This window comes from Nerophis lumbriciformis, linkage group LG33, assembly GCF_033978685.3.
Source record: "Nerophis lumbriciformis linkage group LG33, RoL_Nlum_v2.1, whole genome shotgun sequence".
Classification (NCBI taxonomy): domain Eukaryota; kingdom Metazoa; phylum Chordata; class Actinopteri; order Syngnathiformes; family Syngnathidae; genus Nerophis; species Nerophis lumbriciformis.
This window is the reverse complement of record NC_084580.2, coordinates 19,357,501-19,375,639: the sequence shown is the minus strand read 5'-3', so window position 1 is coordinate 19,375,639 and position 18,139 is coordinate 19,357,501. Positions and strand designations below refer to the sequence as shown.

Genomic DNA, 18,139 nt, shown 5'->3' with positions numbered 1-18,139 from the left:
ATATACTTTTTTTTATTTTTTTTTTAAATAATTTTATAAAAAGTTTCCCGTGCGCACGAGATAGTTTCTTTTTATAAAATGATTAAAAAAATAAAAATAAACAATTTTTTTTTTTTTTTTTTTTTTTTTGACATGTGTCTCGTGCACACGAGAAACTATCTCGTGCACACTAGAAACTTTCTCTTTATAAAAAAAATAATATTTTTTAGACATGTATCTTTTGCGCACGAGAAACTATCTCATGCGCACAAGATACATGTCTAAAAAAAAATATATATTTTTTATTTTTTTTTAATCATTTTATGAAAAGAAACTATCTCGTGCGCACGCAATACATGTCTTAAAAAATATATATATATAATTTTTTTTTTAATTTTTAAAATAATTTTATAAAAAGTTTCTCGTGCGCACGAGATAGTTTCTTTTATAAAATTATTTAAAAAAATAAATAAATAAAAAATTGTATTATTTTTTTTAGACATGTATCTCGTGCGCACAAAATACAAGTCTAAAAAAAAAATTATAATTTTATTTTTTATTTTTTATAATTTTATAAAAAGAAAATAAATAAAAATCATAATTTTTTAAAATAATTTTATAAAAAGTTTCTCGTGTGCACGAGATAGTTTCTTTTTATAAAATTATAAATAAATAAAAAATAATTGTAATATTTTTTTTTTAGACATGTATCTTGTGCGCACGAGAAACTTTCTCTTGCGCACAAGATAGTTTCTCGTGCGCACAAGATACATGTCTAAAAAAAAAATTTATATAAATTTATTTTTATAATTTTATAAAAAGAAACTATCTCGTGCGCACGAGATACATGTCTTAAAAAAATATATATATATATATATATTTTTTTTTTTTTTTTAAATAATTTTATAAAAAGTTTCTCGTGCGCACGAGATAGTTTCTTTTATAAAATTATTAAAAATAATAAAAATTGTATTATTTTTTTTAGACATGTATCTCGTGCGCACAAAATACAAGTCTAAAAAAAAAATAATAATTTTATTTTTTATTTTTTATAATTTTATAAAAAGAAAATAAATAAAAATCATAATTTTTTTAAATAATTTTATAAAAAGTTTCTCGTGTGCACGAGATAGTTTCTTTTTATAAAATTATTTAAAAAAAAAAAAAGATGTAATATTATTTTTTTTTAGACATGTATCTTGTGCGCACGAGAAACTTTCTCTTGCGCACAAGATAGTTTCTCGTGCGCACAAGATACATGTCTAAAAAAAAAAATTTATATAAATTTATTTTTATAATTTTATAAAAAGAAACTATCTCGTGCGCACGAGATACATGTCTTAAAAAAATATATATATATATATATTTTTTTTTTAAATAATTTTATAAAAAGTTTCTCGTGCGCACGAGATACATGTCTAAAAAAATACATAAAAATAAAAAGAATTTCCCCCATGTCCCTTTAGGGGCTCCGTACAATTCTGTACACTGCTGCTGGAATTGTAATTTTCCTGAGGGAACTCTCCTGAAGGAATCAGTAAAGTACTGTCCATCTATCTATCTATAAGTTATACACACATACACATTGGCCCCCAAAGACACATTTTTTCTCTCAACGTGGCCCCCCGAGTCAAAATATTTGCCCAGCTCAGGGCTGGATTAATTACCCAAATTACGGTTGTTTGGACACGCCTGACCTACAATGTAAAAACACTGTTCAAGGAGAGGAACAAGCAAGGAACATGCAGCAGCAGCTTGTGTTCTAACCAAAAAAAAGGAGTTTTGAGCTGCTGCATATTTTCATTGTAATGCATTTATGAGTTTTTGAGGAGAACTTTACTTGTCAAGTCTTTTTTTTTTTTTTTTACCCCAGGAGATGTAAACTTGTTCACAACAAAGGGTCCAAGTTTGAAATCACACAGCCGCAGGAACAGGTTGAAGGCTGGCCCTGGAGAGAGAGCAAGAAGTGCTTCAAAGAATTAAACACACAGGATGTTTTTAAATCTTGCAATCCTAGCTTGAGATGTTTCTTCAAAAAATAATCCTGATGATAGGTAAAGGGATGCATTTTCTGTGTGTGTGTGTGTACAGTAACTAACCCACAAGGAGACCAACTTGTCGACAAGCCATGATGGCTGCAAAGATACTCGCTCGCTCATCGGGCCGCGTGGTCCTGGTGATGTAACAAAAGATGGAGGATCCGGCTCCTGCACCGACACCTGAGAGGACAACACAATCCCTCTGTTACAAACTCACAATGTCTCAATATGAATGTGTGTTTGTGTTCTTGTATTTCTACCCTTCTTGAGACATCAACAAGGAAAAGTACCTTGCATATGAGGACCGGTGAACGAGTTAGGATCGGAATCATGGTCCCAATACGGAAAAACCATTGCATCTAATAGAGAGCCAAATACTAGAGTCCGTGAACATTGCTCCAAAGTCAGGATTTTTTTGTTGATTTAATGTGCATACAAAAGTGAACATTTGCACCCCTGGTGGTGAAATGTATCAAAATTAGGGTGGTCCCAAAAAGGACGGATTTTTCAAATTGACTGTGTGTCGGTTTTAAATGTGCTCCCCCTCTGGTCAACATAGGAAATAACAAGTGTGTGTAAGAAATTGAAATGCGCCCTTTTTGGCCAAAAGTTATAAAAATGAAATAAATATGTTTATAGAGACATACTGTAATAACTTGAAGTAAATAATTAAGATTAAAAACCAATTACAAACAAAAAAATTCAAGAATCAAAAATTACAAAAAGCTTACCTTTTTATATTTGCTTAGTATGTATATATTATTAATAGAATAGAATGTGGTAAAATACAAATCTCTATAAATCTAGAAAGAGTGGTCTTTAAGAGGTAGGCATTTTTCGGAAGGTCTCAAGAAGGTAACTAATACACAAATGTGTGTGCGTGTGGTTGGGTTCTTGTATTTCTACCCTTCTTGAGAGATCAACAAGGAAAAGTAGCTTCCATATGAGGACCGGTGAACAAGTTAGGATCGGAATCATGGTCCCAATACGGAAAACCCTTGCATCTAATAGAGAGCCAAATACTAGAGTCCGTGAACATTGCTCCAAAGTCAAGATTTTTTTGTTGAATTAATGTGCATACAAAAGTGAACATTTGCACCCCTGGTGGTGAAATTTATCAAAATTAGGGTGGTCCCAAAAAGGAAGGATTTTTCAAATTGACTGTGTCGGTTTTAAAAGTGCTCCCCCTCTGGTCAACATATGAAATAACAAGTGTGTGTAAGAAATTGAAATGCGCCCTCTTTGGCCAAAATTTATAAAAATGAAATAAATATGTATATAGAGACATACTGTAATAACTTGAAGTAAATAATTAAGATTAAAAACCAATTACAAACAAAAAAATTCAAGAAAAAAAAATTACAAAAAGCTTACCTTTTTTATATTTGCTTAGTATGTATATATTAGTAATAGAATATAATAAAATAGAATGTAGTCAAATACAAATCTTTATAAATCTAGAAAGAGTGGTCCTAAAGAGGTAGGCGTTTTTCGGAAGGTCTCAAGAAGGTAACTAATACACAAATGTGTGCGTGTGTGTTTAAGTTCTTGTATTTCTACCTTTCTTGAGAGATCAACAAGGAAAAGTACCTTCCATATGAGGACCGGTGAACAAGTTAGGATCGGAATCATGGTCCCAATACGGAAAAACCATTGCATCTAATAGAGAGCCAAATACTAGAGTCCGTGAACATTGCTCCAAAGTCAGGATTTTTTTGTTGATTTAATGTGCATACAAAAGTGAACATTTGCACCCCTGGTGGTGAAATGTATCAAAATTAGGGCGGTCCCAAAAAGGACGGATTTTTCAAATTGACTGTGTGTCGGTTTTAAAAGTGCTCCCCCTCTGGCCAACATATGAAATAACAAGTGTGTGTAAGAAATTGAAATGTGCCCTATTTGGCCAAAATGTATAAAAATGAAATAAATATGTATATAGAGACATACTGTAATAACTTGAAGTAAACAATTAAGATTAAAAACCAATTACAAACAAAAAATTCAAGAAAAAAAAATACAAAAAGCTTACCTTTTTTATATTTGCTTAGTATGTATATATTATTAATAGAATAGAATAGAATAGAATGTGGCCAAATACAAATCGTTATATATATAGAAAGAGTGGTCTTAAAGAGGTAGGCGTTTTTCGGAAGGTCTCAAGAAGGTAACTAATACACAAATGTGTGTGTGTGTGTGTGTGTGTGTGTGTGTGTGTGTGTGTGTGTGTGTGTGTGTGTGTGTGTGTGTGTGTGTGTGTGTGTGTGTGTGTGTGTGTGTGTGTGTCTTGTATTTCTACCCTTCTTGAGTGATCAACAAGGAAAAGTACCTTCCATATGAGGACCGGTGAACAAGTTAGGATCGGAATCATGGTCCCAATACGGAAAACCCTTGCATCTAATAGAGAGCCAAATACTAGAGTCCGTGAACATTGCTCCAAAGTCAGGATTTTTTTGTTGAATTAATGTGCATACAAAAGTGAACATTTGCACCCCTGGTGGTGAAATGTATCAAAATTAGGGTGGTCCCAAAAAGGACGGATTTTTCAAATTGACTGTGTGTCGGTTTTAAAAGTGCTCCCCCTCTGGTCAACATATGAAATAACAAGTGTGTGTAAGAAATTGAAATGCGCCCTAGTTGGCCAAAATTTATAAAAATGAAATAAATATGTATATAGAGACATACTGTAACAACTTGAAGTAAATAATTAAGATTAAAAACCAATTACAAACAAAAAAATTCAAGAAAAAAAAATTACAAAAAGCTTACCTTTTTTATATTTGCTTAGTATGTATATATTATTAATAGAATAGAATGTGGTAAAATACAAATCTTTATAAATCTAGAAAGAGTGGTCTTTAAGAGGTAGGCATTTTTCGGAAGGTCTCAAGAAGGTAACTAATACACAAATGTGTGTGTGTGTGTGTGTGTGTGTGTGTGTGTGTGTGTGTGTGTGTGTGTGTGTGTGTGTGTGTGTGTGTGTGTGTGTGTGTGTGTGTGTGTGTGTGTGTGTGTGTGTGTGTGTATGTGTGTGTGTGTGTGTGTGTGTGTGTGTGTGTGTTCTTGTATTTCTACCCTTCTTGAGTGGTCAACAAGGAAAAGTACCTTCCATATGAGGACCGGTGAACAAGTTAGGATCGGAATCATGGTCCCAATACGGAAAACCATTGCATCTAATAGAGAGCCAAATACTAGAGTCCGTGAACATTGCTCCAAAGTCATGATTTTTTGTTGATTTAAATGTGCATACAAAAGTAAACATTGACAGATGCAAAGGCAGCAATATATGATAAAACAAGACGGCAGCTAAAGAAGGACTTTCCTAATCATCCCTGAAAAAAACCCGCCAGGTGAACATTTGCACCCCTGGTGGTGAAATTTATCAAAATTAGGGTGGTCCCAAAAAGGAGGGATTTTTCAAATTGACTGTGTGTCGGTTTTAAAAGTGCTCCCCCTCTGGCCAACATATGAAATAACAAGTATGTGTAAGAAATTGAAATGCGCCCTCTTTGGCCAAAATTTATAAAAATGAAATAAATATGTATATAGAGACATACTGTAATAACTTGAAGTAAATAATTAAGATTAAAAACCAATTACAAACAAAAAAATTCAAGAAAAAAAATTACAAAAAGCTTACCTTTTTTATATTTGCTTAGCATGTATATATTATTAATAGAATAGAATAGAATAGAATGTGGTAAAATACTAATCTTTATATATCTAGAAAGAGTGGTCTTAAAGAGGTAGGTGTTTTTCGGAAGGTCTCAAGAAGGTAACTAATACACAAATGTGTGTGTGTGTGTTTGGGTTCTTGTATTTCTACCCTTTTTGAGACATCAACAAGGAAAAGTAGCTTCTATATGAGGACCGGTGAACGAGTTAGGATCGGAATCATGGTCCCAATACGGAAAAACCATTGCATCTAATAGAGAGCCAAATACTAGAGTCCGTGAACATTGCTCCAAAGTCATGATTTTTTGTTGATTTAAATGTGCATACAAAAGTAAACATTGACAGGTGCAAAGGCAGCAATATATGATAAAACAAGACGGCAGTTAAAGAAGGACTTCCCTATTCATCCCTGAAAAAAACCCGCCAGGTGAACATTTGCACCCCTGGTGGTGAAATTTATCAAAACTGGGGTGGTCCCAAAAAGGAGAGATTTTTCAAATTGACTGTGTGTCGGTTTTAAAAGTGTTCCCCCTCTGGCCAACATATGTAATAACAAGTGTGTGTAAGAAATTGAAATGCGCCCTATTTGGCCAAAATTTATACAAATGAAATAAATATGTATATAGAGACATACTGTAATAACTTGAAGTAAATAATTGAGATTAAAAACCAATTACGAACAAAAAAATTCAAGAAAAAAAAAATACAAAAAGCTTACTTTCCTTTTTTATATTTGCTTAGTATGTATATATTAGTAATAGAATATAATAAAATAGAATGTAGTCAAATACAAATCTTTATAAATCTAGAAAGAGTGGTCTTTAAGAGTTAGGCGTTTTTCGGAAGGTCTCAAGAAGGTAACTAATACACAAATGTGTGTGCGTGTGGTTGGGTTCTTGTATTTCTACCTTTCTTGAGACATCAACAAGGAAAAGTAGCTTCCATATGAGGACCGGTGAACGAGTTAGGATCGGAATCATGGTCCCAATACGGAAAAACCATTGCATCTAATAGAGAGCCAAATACTAGAGTCCGTGAACATTGCTCCAAAGTCAGGATTTTTTTGTTGATTTAAAACGCAGCAATGTATGATAAAACAAGACGACAGCTAAAGAAGGACTTACCTATTCATCCCCGAAAAAACCCGCCTGATTTTACGACTTCCGGTGCTGACTTAAGTCAACCCGCGTTCCATATGTGAACATAGGATGAACAAATACACAACGGTACTAAGACTGTAGTGGCCATTAACAATCAGCTTCTACAGCTGAGTTGCCCAAAGTGCGGCACAGTGGCCGTCTGTGGTCCGTGACTCCTTTGTCATCGGCCTTAAGCACAAAAAACAAAAAATAGAGATCTCATTTGCACCCCCTGGTGGTGAAATCTATCAAAATTAAGGTGGTCCCAAAAAGGAGGGATTTTTCAAATTGACTGTGTGCCGGTTTTAAAAGTGCTCCCCCTCTGGTCAACATATGAAATAACAAGTGTGTGTAAACATTTGAAGTGCTCCCCCTCTGGCCAACATATGTAATAACAAGTGTGTGTAAGAAATTGAATTGGGCCCCCTTTGGCCAAAATTTATAAAAATGAAATACATATGTATATAGAGACATACTGTAATAACTTGAAGTAAATAATTAAGATTAAAAACCAATTACAAACAAAAAAATTACACAAAAAAAAATTACAAAAAGCTTACCTTTTTTATATTTGTATAGTATGTATATATTATTAATGTTGTAAATACAAATCTTTACATATCTAGAAAGGGTGGTCTTAAAGAGGTAGGCATTTTTCGGAGGTATCAAGAAGGTAGCAAATACAAGTATGTGTGTGCGTGTGTGTGTGTGTGTGTGTGTGTGTGTGTGTGTGTGTGTGTGTGTGTGTGTGTGTGTGTGTGTGTGTGTGTGTGTGTGTGTGTGTGTGTGTGTGTTCTTGTATTTTTACCCTTTTTGAGACATCAACAAGGAAAAGCACCTTCCATATGAGGACCGGTGAACAAGTTAGGACATAAATCATGGACCTAATACGGAAAACCATTGCATCGAATAGAGAATGTCTCATTTGCACCCCCTGGTGGTGAAATCTATCAAAATTAGGGTGGTCCCAAAAGGAAGGATTTTTCAAATTGACTGTTTGTCGGTTTTAAAAGTGCTCCCCCTCTGGTCAACATATGAAATAACAAGTGTGTAAAAGAAATTGAAATGCACAATTAATAAAAACAATACAACTAAATATGTATATAGAGACATACTGTAATAACTTAAAGATTAATGAACCAATTACAAACAAAAAATTCCCCCAAAAATAATGGACTAAAAGTTTACCTTTTTTATATTTGCATTGTATGTATATATTATTAATGTTGTATATACACATCTTTATATATCTAGAAAGGGTGGTCATAAAGAGGTATTTTTTCGGAGGTCTCCAGAAGGTAACAAATACAAGAATGTGTGTGTTTTCTTGTAATTTTACCCTTCTTGAGACATCAACAAGGAAAAGCACCTTCCATATGAGGACCGGTGAACAAGTTAGGGCATAAATCATGGTCCTAATACGGAAAACCATTGCATCTAATAGAGAATGTCTCATTTGCACCCCTGGTGGTGAAATCTATCAAAATTAGGGTGGTCCCAAAAGGGATTTTTCAAATTGACTGTTTGTCGGTTTTAAAAGTGCTCCCCCTCTGGTCAACATATGAAATAACAAGTGTGTAAAAGAAATTGAAATGCACCCCCTTTGGTTAAAATTAATAAAAACAATAAAACTAAATATGTATATAGAGACATACTGTAATAACTTAAAGATTAATGAACCAATTACAAACAAAAAATTCCCCCAAAAATAATGAACTAAAAGCTTTCCTTTTTTATATTTGAATTGTATGTATATATTATTAATGTTGTAAATACAAATCTTTATATATCTAGAAAGGGTGGTCCTAAAGAGGTAGGCATTTTTCGGAGGTCTCCAGAAGGTAACAAATACAAGAATGTGTGTGTTTTCTTGTAATTTTACCCTTCTTGAGACATCAACTAGGAAAAGCACCTACCATATGAGGACCGGTGAACAAGTTAGGACATAAATCATGGACCTAATACGGAAAACCATTGCATCTAATAGAGAATGTCTCATTTGCACCCCCTGGTGGTGAAATCTATCAAAATTAGGGTGGTCCCAAAAGGAAGGATTTTTCAAATTGACTGTTTGCCAGTTTTAAAAGTGCTCCACCTCTGGTCAACATATGAAATAACAAGTGTGTAAAAGAAATTGAAATGCACAATTAATAAAAACAATACAACTAAATATGTATATAGAGACATACTGTAATAACTTAAAGATTAATGAACCAATTACAAACAAAAAATTCCCCCAAAAATAATGGACTAAAAGCTTACCTTTTTTATATTTGCATTGTATGTATATATTATTAATGTTGTATATACACATCTTTATATATCTAGAAAGGGTGGTCCTAAAGAGGTAGGCATTTTTCGGAGGTCTCCAGAAGGTAACAAATACAAGAATATATGTGTGTGTTTTCTTGTAATTCTACCCTTCTTGAGACATCAACAAGGAAAAGTACCTACCATATGAGGAGGTGTGAACAAGTTAGGACATAAATCATGGTCCCAATACGGAAAACCGTTGCATCTAATAGAGAATGTCTCATTTGCACCCCTGGTGGTGAAATCTATCAACATTAGGGTGGTCCCAAAAAAGAGGGATTTTTCAAATTGACTGTGTGTCGGTTTTAAAAGTGCTCCCCTTTTGGTCAACATATGAAATAACAAGTGCTTGTAAACAATTGAAGTACTCCCCCTCTGGCCAACATATGTAATAACAAGTGTGTGTAAGAAATTGAAATGTGCCTCCTTTGGCCGAAATTAATTACCGGTAGTAAAAAAAAAAAAAAAAAAAAAGTATATAGAGACTGTGGAGGGGGGGCGTGGTCGACGCTCCTCCTGCGGAAGGGAGTGTGTATGGCCCGGCTTCGAAGCCCAAGCTGACAGGTGAGTGGATTGCCCAGCTGAGGCTGGTTGTCTAATCACCTGTCTCCTTTATCAGCAGCGTCCGAGGCCATGGGGGGGGAGAGGAGAGCAGACACACGAGCGAGCAGGAGCCCGCGAGCGAGACAGCCCTGAACATACTACAGAAAAAATAAAATTCTTTTTGAACCCTGAACTTCGGGTCCCACAGATTCTGTCGGTCCACAGAGAACCCGCGCACACGGAGACTTTCACAACTGGCGCCCGAACCCACGACCCTGAGATTAAGAGTCTCATGCTCTACGGACTGAGCTAACCGGGCGATGGTGGATTCGGGCTGTGAGCAGTCCATGATCCACCAGAACCTGGTTCGACCCGGGGCTTTGAGGCAGGCAGCCCGGGTGAAAATTAAGTGTGTTCATGGGGATGTGCACGAATACCCCGTGGTGCCGGTGGAAATTCAGTGTAACAAAAGAAAATATAGTGTTGAGGTTGCTGTAAGTGCGCACCTCACGCACCCCTTAATTCTGGGAACTAATTGGGCGGGGTTTCATGGTTTAGTGAAACAGTGTGCAGGGTTGCGTTCACGACCGGTAGGGAAATGGGATATCTGCGCTGTTCTCAGCGGCGACGCGAGGGGGAACCGGCGGAGGCTTCGCGGGAAGCCCCCCCAGGTTCCCCAATGGCACCCCATGGAAGACTTCCCCCTTGAGCAGTCTCGAGATGACACTCTGCGCTCGGCCTGGGACCAAGTGATATCAATTGATGGTCAGCTGGTGCGCCCGGGAATAGCGTGGGTATTCCCTCACTTTGCATTAATCAGATTGTACAGAGTGAGTCGTGACACTCAAACAGGAAATCACAGGATGGGACACAGAAACCACCCAGTTGTTGGTGCCGAAACACCATCGGGAAATGGTTTTCCAGGCTGGCCACATGGGGTATGATAAGACACTCAATCGGGTAATGGTCCGGTTCTATTGGCCGGGCATCCGGGCAGACGTGCGCCGCTGGTGCGCGGCCTGCCAGCTAGTCAATCCCGCGACCACCCCCAAGGCGCCCTTGCGGCCATTACCACTCATGGAGGTCCCGTTTGAAAGGATTGGCATGGACCTCATCGGACCATCCCACCCGAGCACCCGCGGATATCCCGAAGCAGTGCAGCTGCGGTCCATCTCTGCAAAGAGTGTGGCGCAAGCACTGTTCCAGGTCATCTCCCGAGTCGGAATCCCGAAAGAGATTCTGACTGACCGGGGCACGTCCTTTTTGTCACGCACGATAAAGGAACTATACGGACTATTGGGGAATAAGGCTATTCGGACCAGCGTCTATCACCCACAGACCGACCGGCTGGTGGAGCGGCTGAATAAGACGCTGAAATCCAGAATCCGTAAATTTACGCCCTGAACATACTACAGAAAAAATAAAAGACTTTTTGAACCCTGGACTTCGGGTCCCACAGATTCTGTCGGTCCACAGAGAACCCGCGCACACAGAGACTTTCACAACTGGCGCCCAATGCGAGGCCCGAACCCACGACCCTGAGATTAAGAGTCTCATGCTCTACGGACTGAGCTAACCGGGCGATGGTGGATTCGGGCTGTGAGCAGTCCATGATCCACCAGAACCTGGTTCGACCCAGGGCTTTGAGACAGGCAGCCCGGGTGAAAATTAAGTGTGTTCATGGGGATGTGCACGAATACCCCGTGGTGCCGGTGGAAATTCAGTGTAACAAAAGAAAATATAGTGTCGAGGTTGCTGTAAGTGCGCACCTCACGGACCCCTTAATTCTGGGAACTAATTGGGCGGGGTTTCATGGCTTAGCGAAACAGTGTGCAGGGTTGCGTTCACGACCGGTAGGGAAATGGGATATCTGCGCTGTTCTCAGCGGCGACGCGAAGGTCATCCGACGCTGCCGAGGGGGAACCGGCGGAGGCTTCGCGGGAAGCCCCCCCAGGTTCCCCAATGGCACCCCATGGAAGACTTCCCCCTTGAGCAGTCTCGAGATGACACTCTGCGCTCGGCCTGGGACCAAGTGATATCAATTGATGGTCAGCTGGTGCGCCCGGGAATAGCGTGGGTATTCCCTCACTTTGCATTAATCAGGGACAGATTGTACAGAGTGAGTCGTGACACTCAAACAGGAAATCCCTGGTTGGGACACAGAAACCACCCAGTTGTTGGTGCCGAAACGCCATTGGGAAATGGTTTTCCAGGCTGTCCACATGGGGTATGATAAGACACTCAATCGGGTAATGGTCCGGTTCTATTGGCCGGGCATCCGGGCAGACGTGCGCCGCTTGTGCGCGGCCTGCCAGCTAGTCAATCCCGCGACCACCCCCAAGGTGCCCTTGCGGCCATTACCACTCATGGAGGTTCTGTTTGAAAGGATTGGCATGGACCTCATCGGACCATTCCACCCGAGCACCCGCGGATATCGTTTTGTGTTAGTTCTGGTGGATTACGCAACTCGATATCCCGAAGCAGTGCCGCTGTGGTCCATCTCTGCAAAGAGTGTGGCGCAAGCACTGTTCCAGGTCATCTCCCGAGTCGGAATCCCGAAAGAGATTCTGACTGACCAGGGCACGTCCTTTATGTCACGCACGATAAAGGAACTATATACGGACTATTGGGGATTAAGGCTATTCGGACCAGCGTCATATCACCCACAGACCGACCGGCTGGTGGAGCGGCTGAATAAGACGCTGAAATCCATAATCCGTAAATTTACGCCCTGAACATACTACAGAAAAAATAAAATACTTTTTGAACCCTGGACTTCGGGTTCCACAGATTCTGTCGGTCCACAGAGAACCCGCGCACACAGAGACTTTCACAGACACACTGTAATAACTTGAAGTAAATGATGAAGATTTAAAAAAAAGTGACTGTTTTGACCCAACTTTTGTTTTGAAGGGGGAATTGCAAACTTCCTGTTGATTTTTGCTGGGGGTTGTCTATATATGAAATATAGGTCTAAGTGATGGGGTGGTCCCAAAGAGGTAGGCATTTTTCCGAAGTCTCAAGAAGGTAACAAATACAATTAAAGCTGCAAGCAGCGATGGACGGGACCGACTTTGACGGCTCATAAAATCCAAACCGGAGCAGTAATTAAAACTCTTTCATCAACTTTTAATCAGAAGGGTTCAATCTCTCTCCTGTGCTATTTTGATGCCGACACGACAAACGCGCTCAGAGGAGATAATGTTTAAAAAAAGGTGACTGTTTTGACCCAACTTTTGTTTTGAAGGGGGAATTGCAAACTTCCTGTTGATTTTTGCTGGGGGTTGTCTATATATGAAATATAGGTCTAAGTGAGAGAGTGGTCCTAAAGAGGTAGGCATTTTTCCGAAGTCTCAAGAAGGTAACAAATACAATTAAAGCTGCAAGCAGCGATGGACGGGACCGACTTTGACGGCTCATAAAATCCAAACCGGAGCAGTAATTAAAACTCTTTCATCAACTTTTAATCAGAAGGGTTCAATCTCTCTCCTGTGCTATTTTGATGCCGACACGACAAACGCGCTCAGAGGAGATAATGTTTAAAAAAAGGTAACTGTTTTGACCCAACTTTTGTTTTGAAGGGGGAATTGCAAACTTCCTGTTGATTTTTGCTGGGGGTTGTCTATATATGAAATATAGGTCTAAGTGAGAGGGTGGTCCTAAAGAGGTAGGCATTTTTCCGAAGTCTCAAGAAGGTAACAAATACAATTAAAGCTGCAAGCAGCGATGGACGGGACCGACTTTGACGGCTCATAAAATCCAAACCGGAGCAGTAATTAAAACTCTTTCATCAACTTTTAATCAGAAGGGTTCAATCTCTCTCCTGTGCTATTTTGAAGCCGACATGACAAACGCGCTCAGAGGAGATAATGTTTAAAAAAAAGGTGACTGTTTTGACCCAACTTTTGTTTTGAAGGGGGAATTGCAAACTTCCTGTTGATTTTTGCTGGGGGTTGTCTATATATGAAATATAGGTCTAAGTGAGAGGGTGGTCCTAAAGAGGTAGGCATTTTTCCGAAGTCTCAAGAAGGTAACAAATACAATTAAAGCTGCAAGCAGCAATGGACGGGACCGACTTTGACGGCTCATAAAATCCAAACCGTAGCAGTAATTAAAACTCTTTCATCAACTTTTAATCAGAAAGGTTCAATCTCTCTCCTGTGCTATTTTGATGCCGACACAAAAAACGCGCTCAGAGGAGATAATGTTTAAAAAATTGTAACTGTTTTGACCCAACTTTTGTTTTGAAGGGGGAATTGCAAACTTCCTGTTGATTTTTGCTGGGGGTTGTCTATATATGAAATATATGTCTAAGTGAGAGAGTGGTTCTAAAGACGTAGGCATTTTTCCGAAGTCTCAAGAAGGTAACAAATACAATTAAAGCTGCAAGCAGCGATGGATAGGATCGACTTTGACGCCTCATAAAATCCAAACCGGAGCTGTAATTAAAACTCTTTCATCAACTTTTAATCAGAAGGGTTCAATCTCTCTCCTGTGCTATTTTGAAGCCGACACGACAAACGCGCTCAGAGGAGATAATGTTTAAAAAAAGGTGACTGTTTTGACCCAACTTTTGTTTTGAAGGGGGAATTGCAAACTTCCTGTTGATTTTTGCTGGGGGTTGTCTATATATGAAATATAGGTCTAAGTGAGAGAGTGGTCCTGAAGAGGTAGGCATTTCTCCGAAGTCTCAAGAAGGTAACAAATACAATTAAAGCTGCAAGCAGCGATGGACGGGACCGACTTTGACGGCTCATAAAATCCAAACCGGAGCAGTAATTAAAACTCTTTCATCAACTTTTAATCAGAAGGGTTCAATCTCTCTCCTGTGCTATTTTGAAGCCGACATGACAAACGCGCTCAGAGGAGATAATGTTTAAAAAAAGGTGACTGTTTTGACCCAACTTTTGTTTTGAAGGGGGAATTGCAAACTTCCTGTTGATTTTTGCTGGGGGTTGTCTATATATGAAATATAGGTTTAAGTGAGAGAGTGGTCCTAAAGAGGTAGGCATTTTTCCGAAGTCTCAAGAAGGTAACAAATACAATTAAAGCTGCAAGCAGCGATGGACGGGACCGACTTTGACGGTTCATAAAATCCAAACCGGAGCAGTAATTAAAACTCTTTCATCAACTTTTAATCAAAAGGGTTCAATCTCTCTCCTGTGTTATTTTGATGCCGACCCGACAAACGCGCTCAGAGGTGATAATGTTTAAAAAAAGGTGACTGTTTTGACCCAACTTTTGTTTTGAAGGGGGAATTGCAAACTTCCTGTTGATTTTTGCTGGGGGTTGTCTATATATGAAATATATGTCTAAGTGAGAGGGTGGTCCTAAAGAGGTAGGCATTTTTCCGAAGTCTCAAGAAGGTAACAAATACAATTAAAGCTGCAAGCAGTGATGGACGGGACCGACTTTGACGGCTCATAAAATCCAAACCGGAGCAGTAATTAAAACTCTTTCATCAACTTTTAATCAGAAGGGTTCAATCTCTCTCCTGTGCTATTTTGATGCCGACACGACAAATGCGCTCAGAGGAGATAATGTTTAAAAAAAAAGGTGACTGTTTTGACCCAACTTTTGTTTTGAAGGGGGAATTGCAAACTTCCTGTTGATTTTTGCTGGGGGTTGTCTACATATGAAATATAGGTCTAAGTGAGAGAGTGGTCCTAAAGAGGTAGGCATTTTTCCGAAGTCTCAAGACGGTAACAAATATAATTAAAGCTGCAAGCAGCGATGGACGGGACCGACTTTGACGGTTCATAAAATCCAAACCGGAGCAGTAATTAAAACTCTTTCATCAACTTTTAATCAAAAGGGTTCAATCTCTCTCCTGTGTTATTTTGATGCCGACCCGACAAACGCGCTCAGAGGTGATAATGTTTAAAAAAAGGTGACTGTTTTGACCCAACTTTTGTTTTGAAGGGGGAATTGCAAACTTCCTGTTGATTTTTGCTGGGGGTTGTCTATATATGAAATATATGTCTAAGTGAGAGGGTGGTCCTAAAGAGGTAGGCATTTTTCCGAAGTCTCAAGAAGGTAACAAATACAATTAAAGCTGCAAGCAGTGATGGACGGGACCGACTTTGACGGCTCATAAAATCCAAACCGGAGCAGTAATTAAAACTCTTTCATCAACTTTTAATCAGAAGGGTTCAATCTCTCTCCTGTGCTATTTTGATGCCGACACGACAAATGCGCTCAGAGGAGATAATGTTTAAAAAAAAAGGTGACTGTTTTGACCCAACTTTTGTTTTGAAGGGGGAATTGCAAACTTCCTGTTGATTTTTGCTGGGGGTTGTCTACATATGAAATATAGGTCTAAGTGAGAGAGTGGTCCTAAAGAGGTAGGCATTTTTCCGAAGTCTCAAGACGGTAACAAATATAATTAAAGCTGCAAGCAGCGATGGACGGGACCGACTTTGACGGTTCATAAAATCCAAACCGGAGCAGTAATTAAAACTCTTTCATCAACTTTTAATCAGATGGGTTCAATCTCTCTCCTGTGCTATTTTGAAGCCGACATGACAAACGCGCTCAGAGGAGATAATGTTTAAAAAAAGGTGACTGTTTTGACCCAACTTTTGTTTTGAAGGGTGAATTGCAAACTTCCTGTTGATTTTTGCTGGGGGTTGTCTGTATATGAAATATAGGTTTAAGTGAGAGAGTGGTCCTAAAGAGGTAGGCATTTTCCCGAAGTCTCAAGAAGGTAACAAATACAATTAAAGCTGCAAGCAGCAATGGACGGGACCGACTTTGACGGCTCATAAAATCCAAACCGGAGCAGTAATTAAAACTCTTTCATCAACTTTTAATCAGAAGGGTTCAATCTCTCTCCTGTTCTATTTTGATGCCGACACGACAAACGCGCTGAGAGGAGATAATGTTTAAAAAAAGGTGACTGTTTTGACCCAACTTTTGTTTTGAAGGGGGAATTGCAAACTTCCTGTTGATTTTTGCTGGGGGTTGTCTATATATGAAATATATGTCTAAGTGAGAGGGTGGTCCTAAAGAGGTAGGCATTTTTCCGAAGTCTCAAGAAGGTAACAAATACAATTAAAGCTGCAAGCAGTGATGGACGGGACCGACTTTGACGGCTCATAAAATCCAAACCGGAGCAGTAATTAAAACTCTTTCATCAACTTTTAATCAGAAGGGTTCAATCTCTCTCCTGTGCTATTTTGAAGCCGACACGACAAATGCGCTCAGAGGAGATAATGTTTAAAAAAAAGGTGACTGTTTTGACCCAACTTTTGTTTTGAAGGGGGAATTGCAAACTTCCTGTTGATTTTTGCTGGGGGTTGTCTATATATGAAATATAGGTCTAAGTGAAAGGGTGGTCCCAAAGAGGTAGGCATTTTTCCGAAGTCTCAAGAAGGTAACAAATACAATTAAAGCTGCAAGCAGCGATGGACGGGACCGACTTTGACGGCTCATAAAATCCAAACCGGAGCAGTAATTAAAACTCTTTCATCAAATTTTAATCAGAAGGGTTCAATCTCTCTCCTGTGCTATTTTGATGCCGACACGACAAACGCGCTCAGAGGAGATAATGTTTAAAAAAAGGTGACTGTTTTGACCCAACTTTTGTTTTGAAGGGGGAATTACAAACTTCCTGTTGATTTTTGCTGGGGGTTGTCTATATATGAAACATATGTCTACGTGAGAGGGTGGTCCTAAAGAGGTAGGCATTTTTCCGAAGTCTCAAGAAGGTAACAAATACAATTAAAGTTGCAAGCAGCGATGGACGGGACCGACTTTGACGGCTCATAAAATCCAAACCGGAGCAGTAATTAAAACTCTTTCATCAACTTTTAATCAGAAGGGTTTAATCTCTCTCCTGTGCTATTTTGATGCCGACACGACAAACGCGCTCAGAGGAGATAATGTTTAAATAAAGGTGACTGTTTTGACCCAACTTTTGTTTTGAAGGGGGAATTGCAAACTTCCTGTTGATTTTTGCTGGGGGTTGTCTATATATGAAATATAAGTCTAAGTGAGACCTACATACAGGTTTCATGTGTGTTTCATGTCTCTACGACATTCCTACTGGGAGTTACAGGCAGTTTTGTCTGTGTTTTCTTCTTAGGGGGTGCTAGAGCGCAATTTTGAGTTTTGGGGTTTAGTTTTTTGACTAGATCGCAATTTTTGTCAGTCTTGATGTGTGTGTCCAATTTGGTGAGTTTTGAAGCATGTTAACGGGGTCAAATTACAGCTCAAAGAGGCAAAGGTGACTGTTTTTACTAAACTTTTGTTTTGAAGGGGGAATTGCAAACTTCCTGTTGATTTTTGCTGAAGGATGTCAGTGTATGAAATCTAGGTCTAAGTGAGACCTACATAGAGGTTTTTGTTTCATGTCTCTACGACATTCCTACTGGGAGTTACAGGGAGTTTTGCCTGTGTTTTCTTCCTAGGGGGCGCAATTGTGAGTTTTGGGGTTTGTTTTTTTGATTAGAT

General features: G+C 38.8%; 1 protein-coding gene across 1 annotated transcript in view; it reads right to left on the bottom strand.

Annotated features, from left to right (window-relative positions):
* The window catches only part of mfsd8l2 (major facilitator superfamily domain containing 8-like 2), a 75,436-nt gene that overhangs the window by 54,024 nt on the left and 3,273 nt on the right, over positions 1–18,139 (bottom strand). Inside the window, exons 4-5 of the mRNA XM_061928814.1 lie at positions 2,079–2,198; positions 1,848–1,927 (exon numbers count right to left, since the gene is read on the bottom strand). Of these exons, the coding sequence (XP_061784798.1) occupies positions 1,848–1,927; positions 2,079–2,198 (200 nt within the window). The remainder of the gene's footprint in view (positions 1–1,847; positions 1,928–2,078; positions 2,199–18,139) is intronic.